The 12561-nt window shown below is 37.1% G+C and overlaps 1 protein-coding gene across 1 annotated transcript in view; it reads left to right on the top strand.

Annotated features, from left to right (window-relative positions):
- LOC136011282 (gamma-aminobutyric acid receptor subunit pi-like) overlaps positions 1-12561 on the top strand; it is a 51469-nt gene that overhangs the window by 27455 nt on the left and 11453 nt on the right. Inside the window, exons 5-7 of the mRNA XM_065672918.1 lie at positions 279-496; positions 1128-1210; positions 5580-5717. Of these exons, the coding sequence (XP_065528990.1) occupies positions 279-496; positions 1128-1210; positions 5580-5717 (439 nt within the window). The remainder of the gene's footprint in view (positions 1-278; positions 497-1127; positions 1211-5579; positions 5718-12561) is intronic.

Below are 12561 nucleotides of genomic sequence, written 5' to 3'. Positions count from 1 at the left end.
TTAGGCTAGCATCTTTTACTGTAAAATTCCAATAACTGTAAGAACAAAGTGTACTCAACATAATATTTTGTAATGATGTCAGCCTCACATCAATTGCTGGAAAATTTGGCAGTGGCAGTGCAAGAGCCAATACAACTGCTTTCAGAGTGCCAGCATTTAAGAACAGGACAAGGGGAGTCACAGGCTATTTGTGCCCAGCAGCCGTTTCCATATAGTTTTGTAAAACAGAATATAATACAGGCTTGTTCTGTGTGATAATTTTGTTTTTTCTCTTTTAGGACTACACGGCTACCATATTTCTAAGGCAGCGATGGACTGATGAGAGACTTTGTTTCGATGGTAATAAAAGTTTAAGCTTAGATGGTCGGCTGGTGGAAATGCTTTGGGTACCAGATACCTTCATAGTCGATTCAAAAAAGTCTTTTCTTCACGATATCACTGTTGAGAATCGTCTTATAAGAATATACCCTAATGGAACAGTCTTGTATGCTCTACGGTATGTATATGCTGCATACCAGCGTTCGTATTTGATGTGTACTTATATTTTAACCTTTACAGGTTAGCGTAAGTTTATGCTTAAGAAACTTACCTATTTGTAAAAGTAGAATACACATGATGTAGTTTTAAAAATATGCAATGCTATTGACCCATATGATTAAATTTCTAAATTGAACAATAGGTTTCATTTTCTTTTCTAAGTAGACCATTTTACTTTCATGCCAAATGCAAGAATTGCATTTTGCCATTCCAGTTGTTTTTCAATGCAATCATCAAAGAGGAAAGCAAGCTGTGGTGGTTGATTTGCATTATTTATTGCACATTATCATTTATAATGATTTTGAGAAATATAACAAAACTGTAAAATACGTTGCAAAATATCAGTAAAGGAAAATGCACAGTGTGAGAAAGGAACAAGGGGTGGCCTTTTTAGATTGCCATGAAATTCAGCTGTTCTGGAGTGGTTTCTTGTTTGGGATGCTATTACCAGTAAATACTAGATTTTTTTCATCCTTGCAAAGGATAATTGAATGAACATATTAGTTTAATAGGGATACATGACTTATTTTTATTTTTACTGATGAACAATTTTATCCCATTAATAATTAGCAATGCTCTTTTTTTTCAAGGATCACCACAACTGTTGCATGCAGCATGGATCTGACCAAGTATCCGATGGATAAGCAGACGTGTACTTTGCAACTGGAAAGCTGTAAGGCACTTAATCCTTATTATTTTTATGCAATTAGAAAAAGATCTGTGATGTTCTTCAAGGACTGCTAGATATTATTATCAAAGAGGCTGGATTTTTTGAAGAAGCCAAGGCACAGTATGTAACCAGCTCCTATTGAATTGTAGTAGTATTTGTATAAAAAGATAAATGCAGGAGGCATTACTGAAGATAGCATAGGTGTACTGAAATGCTGTCATGCTATTAATGGTTAAACAAAAGTTCAGGAGATTATTTTAGGTTTGGTTTTGTTGCACAACCTGCAGTTATTCTGTTGGTCTTCAGGGGGAGTTCTGAGAGCAGACATTTTCCAGCACAGCCGAGAAAATAGGTTTTTCTTCTCTTTCAGCTAGTATGTATTTTCCCCCCCGCGAGGTACAATTCCTTTAGGAGAGAATGATATTGGAATAAGGCTTATTTGTAAAGCATAGAGTTAATGTTTAATTAATTTACTGTTTTCATACTGAAAAAAGGTAATTTCATAGACAGTTCCATTTTGAGATGGATATATACAGATCGTGCTATGACATTTAATTGCCTCTGTGGCAGTGCCCTGGGAAAAAAATGTCATCAGCTGATGGACCAAAACTAAATATACCTTTATAAGTTCTCATTTTAACAATCCATGTCCTTATAATTTTCATTAAGATACATTCGCTAGTACTTTTGAGGCATGGTTATTTTGCAAATACCCAAATTTGTATGTTTCTAATTAGCTTTTTTCTGTTAGTCATATGACAAGACTCTAGCAAAATATTTTTTACATGGGGTAACTTTAAAGAATAAGCAATTCTGTAAGATGAACATGCATGTTCCAATATATGTCAACACATATTCAAAGTCTTTGGGGAGGTTTTTTAGTACTTGTCAAGTCTTACTCTTAATAATTTCAGGTGTGTGTGTATGTATTCTTTGTCTCTTGTTGATAATGACCAATTAGAAGATTGCAAAGTTTCATTTTGGATGGAAATAAAAGGAAATAAACCCCCAAATTTTCCTCACACAGGAGTCCCTCTAGAATCAGCACTTTTATGAGGTCTGTTTAATAAGTAGTGATTTGAATTAGAATTTGGATTTATCTCTAATTTCCTTTGGAATAGCATATTGGAAAATCAACATATATGGTTTTACATAAACAGCATTGCCTAGTGAGTCATTTAATCTTTTCTCTAGTTCCAGAATGAAATATATGTCCCACAGGAACTTAAAATTTGACCGGATTAAAAAAATAATTCCCTGTATTATTGAAAATAAGTGTTTTCCCGAATGATTCCATCTGCTTTTTCAACAGCACACAAGTGTCTCTTGTCCAAGGGGAAAACATGGTAATGTCCTCACAAATGTTCTCATGACATTGGTGTTTAGTTTTAAGGAAAACAGCTAGAAGCAATAAATACAAAAGGAAAGAGTGTGCATTTAGCTCTGGCCCTTTTTCTTCAGTGTACTGCAGTACTTTGAGATAAGTCAATTTATAGACGAATCATCTATAGATCATCCTAGAATACTGCTTACAAATACCATTACCTGGAATTAAGAATTGTGAATGCAACATACCTACACATCCACAGAAATACTGATGTTTATAAATAAATAGTAAAATATATAGCAAATATTTGAGCTGAAACAAAGGTTAGGCTTTTTGTTAAGTGATTACCAATGTAAAGACAAACATGGCAAGTAATGACTTTACACAGTAAAGCAACCCTAGTAGCCTTTGCAATGTGCTGTTCTGCTGTAACTAGTTAATAACATTTGTTGACTTACAATTTCTATGCAGCAAAATACATCTCAGCCAAAATGTTTGTTGTTTTTTTCCCGTTATTGCAACACTTTAGAAGGTAGTACTGGCATATGTTAGGAGACAGAGAATTGCCACTCTGTTGGTATGACAGATGTGACATATGGGGACTTGGAGGGCTCCTGTCTCGGTTGGTGCTGCCAGGGTGTTCATGCTCTCTGCCATGTGGTAGGGAGCACCACCATTCATTCACACTGGGCTAAAGGCCTTTTTCCTCAATTTTTCCCCACACAGCCTCCAGTCCAAATACATATTCATATTTTGAGCCCATCTCTGCAATTTAATTTCCTTTTTGAACTTGTCCTTTAGGATTTATTCAGTGAAGAGCCATGTGAAGGCACTTAACTTGTGCTTGACAATCAGGGGAAATTAAAATTAGCAACAGAAAGGTAAAAGAACTCATTCGTATTAGGCACTATGAATGTTTAATCCAAAATTTACTATTCCTGTAGTTAACCCTGTTGACATTAGCTGTTCGTACTTGTATCAGCAAAATACAGGAATGGGACATTTTGGGCTTGAGGAATTAGTTAGAATGAAAACTCAGTGTCATGTAAAGAGAATGGAGATCATTTGTAAAAGCCAAATAACACAGCTTAAGGATTTTGTCTCTATTAACTTTTAAAACATTTTATAATCAGTAAAATATTAATCCCCTGAATAAAGAATAACTTTGCACTGTGCTATTTAACTTTACTGACTATTGGGAAGACTCTGCCAAGAAAATCCTTCTCAAATAGAGTTTTGGAATTAGTATTTTCAATTAATTTTCATAAGAAGGATGACCAAAACTTACTATTGTTCAACTAATCAAAATAATTTGGAACAAAATTGGCTCCATTTGGGGATGTGCTTGTTATCGCTTTTCCCATCTCGCACAATTTGGAAGACTGAATATCTTGTAAAATAAATATTTACTGTGGTGCTCTGTAGTTCTTCAGGCTTTATTTAAATATCTGCAGTTCATTTATACTAAGGGAAAGTAAAATGAATCCATGCCTGAAATCATGCATAAAACCTGCTTCTATGAACCTCTTTGTTTTGACTGAGGACAATGTAATCATTTGTTTATAGGAAATGTTACTTTTATTTTTTGTCTCCTAAACCTGGGAAATTTCCCAGCATGTGGTTTTAGGGAATCGAAAACTTAGCTAGGATACACATGCTTTTGGCTTAGTCTTTTGACACAGTAGTATTTTAGCTTTAATTGCTATATATATGATGATGTGAACAGAGATTCCTGGTCACAATACCTTTTCAGAAAACTGCCAGTGATAGTGAAAACAATATATGCATTTAAAGAGTCATCAGGGAGAGAGCATTTCCAGTTGAAATTGCCACTTTAATAGGCGAAGAGCACAGTGTTTCCTTGAAATGAAATTTGTGAACTCATGTTTTTCCTACATTAAATGGCTGTAGGAAATTAGGTCTTTTTCTGTCATTGCAAGAAGCAAAGCCATTAACTTGAAAATATTAAACTGTGTTTTTATTTTAATATGTCTTCTTTCCTGTGATTCTAGCGCTTTGTTCCATTTGCAGCATATACCCTAGTGCAATGTATTGCATTCTTTTCTCACTGTAGTTTACTTACAATTGTCTGAAGCCTAAAAATAATCATCTGCTCATGTTTCTATCTCCTCAGCACTTGCACAATATAAGTCTGTCAAATACAAGAATGATTGATCAAAGTAAGCTAAAGGAAAAGCTGTTCAAATGCTCCCTGTTAACATGTAAATTACATTAACATAATCTTGAATTAATCATATACACTAGTCTGAAAATTGCCTGCCTTTTAATATAATGGGAAAAAGCTACAGAGGTATTTTAGCTATGATTGGGCTGCATATTGACAAGTGTGTGCAAAATACAGTTGCCTTCTGATAGATGATTCATGTCCCGTCTCAGCTTCTAATTACTACTTGAAGGTTAAGAGGATATCTCCTGGGGCCCCTGAAGCGTGCCATGCTGTTGAGCCTGCAGAAACACAAGCATCTAAGCTGGTGTCCTTGGGAAGCATCCAAGCTCCTAAGCCAAAATGTAGTCCCAAGTGATGACCCAAGCCCAGTTCAGAGCACAGTGCCTGCACGCAGCAGTGCTGCTGCTCTCCTCACTCCTTAATTTCTTTGGGAATGGGGACCAAATGCACTGCATCAAGAAGCAACATCCTGGGAGGTAACAAAGGGTACACTTAATGTTTGGTTCGAATGCTGGCAGTGCTGTAATTTATGAAAGCTTTATTTCTTTAAAGCTTAAGAGCTTTTGTCTTGAGAATACCATGTGGTACTAATCTCTTTTACTAGTCTGTCATTTATACTAGAATAAAAGATACAAAAAAGACCATGTCCAAAAAGTCAGCTTTTAAATTACAAGACTTCACATTTTAGTGGGAGTTTTGTTGCAAACAGGCATTACACTCTGCCAAACCCCATCATTGTTTATGTCTAATTGTACTTTCAGGCAGACAAATAAGAACCAGCTGAACTATAAGTGTGCTCAACACAAATTAATTATTGTGTAAAATAAACACTTTTTTTGGCTTGTGTATCACTCCAGGGGGTTATAACATCAATGATGTCATGTTTTACTGGACTAGAGGAAATGATTCAGTTCGAGGTTTGGACACACTCCAGCTGGCACAATACACAGTAGAAGACCACTTCACATCTGTATCTGAAGCAGTATATGAGACAGGTAAGCACACCCTTATAACACTTTCTAGGTACAGTTTGGAGTATGGCTCTGGAAATGGAGCAGCATTACGGAACTGGGCACATGGCTTTCTCTTAGGATGTGACAGTTTTAATTTTCTACTATGTTGTATTCTTGAAACTGTAAATACTTTTTCAGTTGCTACCAGCAGAGACCAAGCTAATCTAAAGATTGAGAGTTTTTGAGCATTTTCTTGGAGGGTAAACATTACCTAGAGAACGATAACAAGACATTTATTACTGTTTCTGTGTAAAGCCAGAGTTCTTGTGAAGGAAGAAGAGCCTGTAAACTGGTCATTTAAATTGAAGAGAGATGGGGAACCCTGGGTACCCAGTTCAGAACAGTTCCCAGCCTTCTGGAAACAGCCATTCTGGCTTTATTAGGGAAGTTAAAAGCCTCTATTCAGTCATGGAAATTTCTGTGAATGTGCTGGGTGCTTGAACAACTGCAAGAAGTTGGTTTTCATGGATGGTACTTGCTATCCATGTAGGAGTTGCTCTTTATCTGCAGCAGCATCTGTCCAGCCCAGGGAAGGGTCAGAAGCATTTCCTCAGAGCTGTTCTTTTGCTGATCTTAGAAAACCACTGTAGAAAGTTTCCTCTAACAGCAGACTTACCCTCAGGAAAAAGTCTGCTTCTGTTTATTTCCTAGAGATTTCAAAAGGGGTTTCAGAGAGTTCAAGACCTGCCAAACCTGCTTTATGTTCTTTGTGTTACTCTTGGGTCTTTCATTGCTGCTCTTCACTGCCTACTCAGTTTCTCTTCTGCTGAAGTCAACAAGCCAACCGGTGTTCTTTAAATGAAGACACACACATCCTTAAAACCTGTAGTTTCATCAGAGGATATGTTACTAATTCTGAATCACAGGAATATAGTTTCTCTCTTCCATTACTGGGTAATTCTGCTTTAATAATGCAACAGAGAGAAACTTTGTGATCTAATTTCAGGTATTAATTCAGGCTAAAAGTCAGAGTTCTCTAAATAGATACAAAATTAGAAATGAAATACATATTAGCAGGCTCCAGGATGGCAAAGTATCTTGTTCCTTAAAGAAGTGCATCTTGTTGCCTTCCTCCTCTTTACAGCTTCTGGATAAGCAACATCAGGTTCAATCAAAGGAGAATCATCCTTTACAGCTGTTCTGCCCAGAAGGGTATTAGGACCTGTTCACCTTACAGGAAAATAGGAAGAAAAAGTCTGCTTAATTCTAACTATCTCCTGTCACAGAGTCCAGACTCTAAAGCCAAAAAACCTTTTATTATTTTTTTACCAAATAGACTAAAATCAATTTCCAGTTATAACTGAAGAGACATGATAGGATGAACTATGTCTGTTCAGTAAATGATGCTGTCTTCCTCCATTTATGTTGGCAGGAATCATATGTATAAAGTCAAAAGCCACTTTTTCTTGTAATTATAGATTTTAACACATGTAACTTAAGTAGATTAAAATTTCCCACACCTGCTTGTTTCAAATCTCCTGTTCAAGAATGCCATGTTCTCAAGTGCTGTGCAGTACTTTTAAAATGAAATCTCATAATCCTTTTAATTTTCTATTGAGTCATTATGTATTAGGTGCTATTTCCTACATTTTTATTTTATTTATGAAAGCTGTGCCTACTGTAGCCCATATTAAAAGAAAAAAACAACAAGGTTATGGAACGATGCAATCAGTTTTGAAACAAAAAATGATGTTTTGCATTTCTTTACTTTATAAATAAGTTACATTATAAATAAGTTATTTATAACAATTGCAATTCAAAAAGCTAAAGATAAAGATACAAGAGAACTGTGTGTAGTATTTCCTAACACAGCAAAAAAAGCAATCAGGATTTGATACTCTGTGAACTTGAACAAAATGTACAGCTGCTGTGCAAGTGCAATATTGTACAACAGTGCAAAACTTAAGTTCATGTACAGCCACTGACAGCCAAATTTAAAATGTAGTCAGCAAAATTCCTGCATAAGTAACTTCAGCAAATTTAAGAAAAGGGCATTGTGGATTACTCTTGTTTGTAGAATAGCATGTATCAACAGAATAGTAATCACATTGTTGTAACCGCATAATAGTAAGTCACTTTGAATAATGTTAACTAGGTTGCTGACTATGGTTTGGTGTTGATTTTGTTTTGGTACAGACCAATTTCATTTTGGACATGGGCAAGTTAATTGTTAGAACTGTTTTCTGCATGTCTTCATCTACAGTCCTTATTCTGCTTGCTCTTGGACCCCAAACCCATGTAACTGGAGCAGTGGGTGCTGGGTTTTTATTTTAGCTGTGTAGCCAACACCACCTGCATTCCCAGAGTAATAAATAGTGGTATAAAAAAGCTTTCCTATTGGAAAAATATAAAAGCAACAATGGACGGTTAAAGTTTAGCTTTTTGTGTAAGTAATCATAGTAATAATGCTGAAACACACTCTAAGAATTCATTTAATATATTCTCATGTTGCAAGGCAAGGTCATCTCTATCTACAGCCTACTTCCTGACAGATGTTTCAAGGAGTAAGTCAGTCAAACCTCTAAACTGTCTCCGTCACAAGATTTTTTTTCTTCCTGGTGATTATTACATGCATATTTTCCTCATGTCTAATCTTGGTATCCCTTGCTGCATTTCAAACACATTATGTGGATATGGAAGCCAAATTTCTTGCTATTTTTCAGCAGGTCTTTCACTGTTTCAAGGCAGAGATATCTTTCTTCACATCAACAATTTCCGTCTTTTTAATATATATAACCAGCTTTCTATATCTCCTGTCTTTGCTGTTGGTCTCTCATGGTATTACTGTTATCTTTGCTGACATGCAGCACCCAAAACTGGGTACTCTGTTCCCATCAGATATCCTCCAAGGTGTGAAGAGTTCACTTAATGCATTTGATGAACTCTGTTCCTCTTTATCCATTCTGGGTTGATATTTGCTTTCTTGAAGGAATTTTTTTTTTTTTTACCTTGTTCATATTGTGATTCCTTCTAATACTCCACCTCCTTTATTGCCCTGTAGCTACATATTCACTGTACTCTGTTTGGGGAGCTGGTAATCCCTAGCTGAGTGTAGGACTTTGTACTTGGTTTTGTTGAATTGCATCTTGTTTTACTCAGGCTGTTCTTGATAGTTGTTGGGATAATTTTGAATTCTAATCCTGTTCTCCAATGTGGTAACACTCTTCTCTCAAAAGACTCCTGGTATGTCATCGTGTTTGTCAGTGAGAAGTACTGAGCACTGGGCAGACCCCATGTATTCCCACTCAATAAATGTCTCTGTTTTCAAAGCAAGTGATGGCTAACTAATCTCAGTTAACATTTTTAATTGGTGAAAGAAGCAAAAATGTAATTTAATACTTGAGGCTAATTGGCTGTTGATAGCTTTTCTTCTGGTCTGCAAATTTCTTGACGTCTTGCTTTCTCTACTGGAAGTATTCAGCAGCGGCAGGAATGAAGAGGCTCAGCTTGCTCATGTCTAGTCTAACACTGAGTCTTCAGCCTGAGCCCAGAAGGCAGGGAGAGTTATGTCAAGTAGTCAGGGCTCTTGGTGCACATCCCCACTTAGAGAAGCATGAAGACAGCAAAATGACATATTCAGATGGTATTATTTTGGCAGAACAGAGGGAAAGAAGAGACAGAAGCATAAAGTCAGTCTCTGCTGCTTGATGCACAAAGACAAGACATTTGCCCTCTTGAAAAGGCAAAGGGAGCTGGCTGCTGTTCCTTATCAGCAGTCACTGCCAGGGTTTTGACATCTATCACAAATCCTGCTTTAGCCTTCTTGAGCTAGAGGCCGTCAGACCTTGCTTGGCTGTGCAGTGCTGAAACTCTTTTGGCCCCTGGCCACTCCACGTTATTTGCTTCTCAGGTGGGAGGCAGTACTAAGCCAGTAGTGAGTTGCTCTAGTTTATAATTAGTGAACTGAAAATCAAAAAGTATACAAAATATATATAGACTATAAAGGATGCATAAGAGTGTATAAATATAACAGACCCTACACAGAGTGTGTGTTCATCAGTCACAGTCTCTTTCTCTTGAAATACAGGCGTTGCCTTGTTTTGTCCTAGAGGCCTCTCTGCAATTTCCCAAGGCTCAGGAGATTTATTAGATAATAATCAAACTTTTCAATCGAGGTATATTGACACCCTTAGCTTACTACATCAGTCAGAGAATTGCATTTCAGTTGCACCAGCTTATTTGTCGGGTAAAAGCAGGACACTATTAATTCCTTTGTAAACAAACAAACAGTAAAAGATTGCATACTGAAAACAAGGTTTTCAGCACATAGTTAAAGCAGTAAAATTCTATTTAAAGCTTTCCTGTACTGTGCCCTTAAAAGGTCTAAGAAGAGAAGATGATGATGCGTTGGTAGAGTTACACTGACGCACTTGTGTGAGATGTACATCATGCATTTTATCTGGCACCCAAGGGGTTAGTATGCATATTTCATGATAGAGAAGAATGTGCCTTTGTGCCTGACTGCACATCCGTGTGCAGGATACCAAAGTGCTTCTTATATAAAGAGTGATGTGGAACAGTCTTTTACTGGAGTAGAGTTCATCAAAAAGTCCACAGGAAGTAACTGTGGGGAAGATGCTCCCATCCTGTAACACTAGAGTGGAAGTTAGGAACTGCTGACAGTGTTTATACAGCATCAGTCCTTCGTTCAGGTGCTTCTGCTGTGACCATTTGCTGATCAGAGGGCAGCAGGAAAGAGCAGAGATGCAGCATTTTACCATCAGCCAGGAAGAGATGCCATAGAAAAATGGGATAATATAAAAATGGAAGACCTAGGGTGGTAAGGAAGCCTGTTTGTTTAGGTCTATATCAATTTCTCGGGCAGTGCAGTAACAGTGAGTGTTAATAGAGTTACTAGTATTATGGCAAGGTCTATATGAAGTTTCAGATAGGCAGTGCTGTAAATGAGAATGCTGTTTTTAGAAGCCAAAATCCAAACTTCAAAGGCAAGTTATAAAGAGGAATACATTAGCTTTTCTTGCTTTCAGAAAGATCTGTTTTAGACCTGGACAGCACCTGCTCAGCTACTGGTAAAGTCTATGCTGTTATAATTTTTATGATACTGAAACAAAAGTAGCCAACTGGAACCAACTGAAATTCACTTTCTTTCATGTCTACTTTAGTATTATGAGTTGGAGTAGGTATGCAGGCTATGACTGCTATCTAGATTTGTTCCTTATGTACAAGCTAGAGCTACTGTCCAGTTTGTACTTTTGCCATCTAGTAAATTCTATAAAGCCCAAATAACAGCTTAATCTTCTTTTGCTGTGGGGTGACCTAAGTAGATCATGAGTAAAATGGCTTACCTTCTAGTAGGTGTAGCGTATATACACTGTCAGTCATTTAAGTTCAGATTCACCTGAGAAACAGTAATTTGATACTTCGTAAGCGGGTAAGTGCTAACATTATGCCTTTGCTTCATAGATAGCTATTTGCACAGTGATTATTTCCATCACATTATCAAACTGAAATCAGAGCTGTCGCACACTGAGGTGACATCCATTATAGGCCAGAAACTCACATGAAAAAACATCTTCTCGCTTGCCTAGAAAGGTGAGACCAGATGATCTTTGAGGTCCCTTCCAACCTGTGATTCTGTGATTATGTGCAATACTTTGTTGTTAATAAGACTCAAGCAAGGGGTAAACTTGACAGTTTTGGGGAGTCAACTTGAGCTGTACTTAACTGTAGTAAGGCCAGGACTAAGATTACACGAACCTGTTTCACTTTTGATCTTGCTGATGGCAGCATAGTCTCAAATGTGCATGTCAAAGGCAATGAGATTACTATCTCATATGCAACTCATGTGATAGGAGTATCAATTTTGTTTCTTTTTAAAGATGGTAACTTTTGGTACCTGTGGAGTGTAAGTGAAAAAGGACTGTAATACTTCCTTATGTTCCATTGCTCATTTCTTTAGCAAGGTATGTATTGCATAGTTTTTCTTGATTACTACTTCCTTCAGTTTATTACAGAAGTTCATATGAATTCTATATATAGGTTGCTTCAAAATTTCCATTTTAAAAGCTCTTCTGAAATCTAGAGATATGCTGATGCTATTATTATCATGTCCATGATGTGTCTTTGGATTCTGCAGAAAGCAGAAAGCCTTAAGGTTAGAGAAATGCCTTTTCTTTGTTCCCCAAAAAAGCCACTCAGCTATAAGCTGTTACATCTCTATTTCCCTTTGATATTCACATTACTTCAGAAATTTCTGGCATCAGGAAAAGTAACACAAAAGAACACAGGAACTTTCGAAGAGCTTGTCTATACTTGGAAATCGCAGCAAAGTGGGAAAATGTTCGATATTTTGAACTATCTTCCCATGTACACACTTGGCTTTTATACAAAGGTGAATGGAGATACAGTTGCAGGATGCTAATGAGGAGAGGGTATTTCTGCATGGCTATTGTGTATCAGCTATTTCAGGGTTTTCCTTCTTAAAGATAAGCTCAAAGGCTTGACCACAGAAACCCCCAAGTACCTGTGGTACTCTGCAGGAAGCATAGTCCAGTCTCTTCACTCCCGTTTGCTGGGTACATGGAACCACATCTTGCCCTATGGTCAGCACAGAAACAGAAGACAGCTTTTGTGAAAGATTGTTGATGGTTTGCACCCTCTGTAATCTCACCTGACCTCTGGGTTGACAGCCTTCCCTTGCTTGCAGTGACTGCTCCTTCGTCCTTCTGTGTGCTGGCAGCTACTATGCTGCAGTAGTGACAGTACAAACACTGCAGAGAAAATCTTCTGTTTCTATTTTAAAGTATCTGCTTTGAGTTCTAGTTAAATAGCAGCCTAGAAGACTGCAAGCAAAATTCATAAAATC

The sequence above is a fragment of the Lathamus discolor genome, chromosome 3 (assembly GCF_037157495.1).
Source record: "Lathamus discolor isolate bLatDis1 chromosome 3, bLatDis1.hap1, whole genome shotgun sequence".
Taxonomy (NCBI): domain Eukaryota; kingdom Metazoa; phylum Chordata; class Aves; order Psittaciformes; family Psittacidae; genus Lathamus; species Lathamus discolor.
The sequence above is the reverse complement of the archived record's forward strand: the minus strand, read 5'-3'. Positions and strand labels throughout refer to the sequence as shown.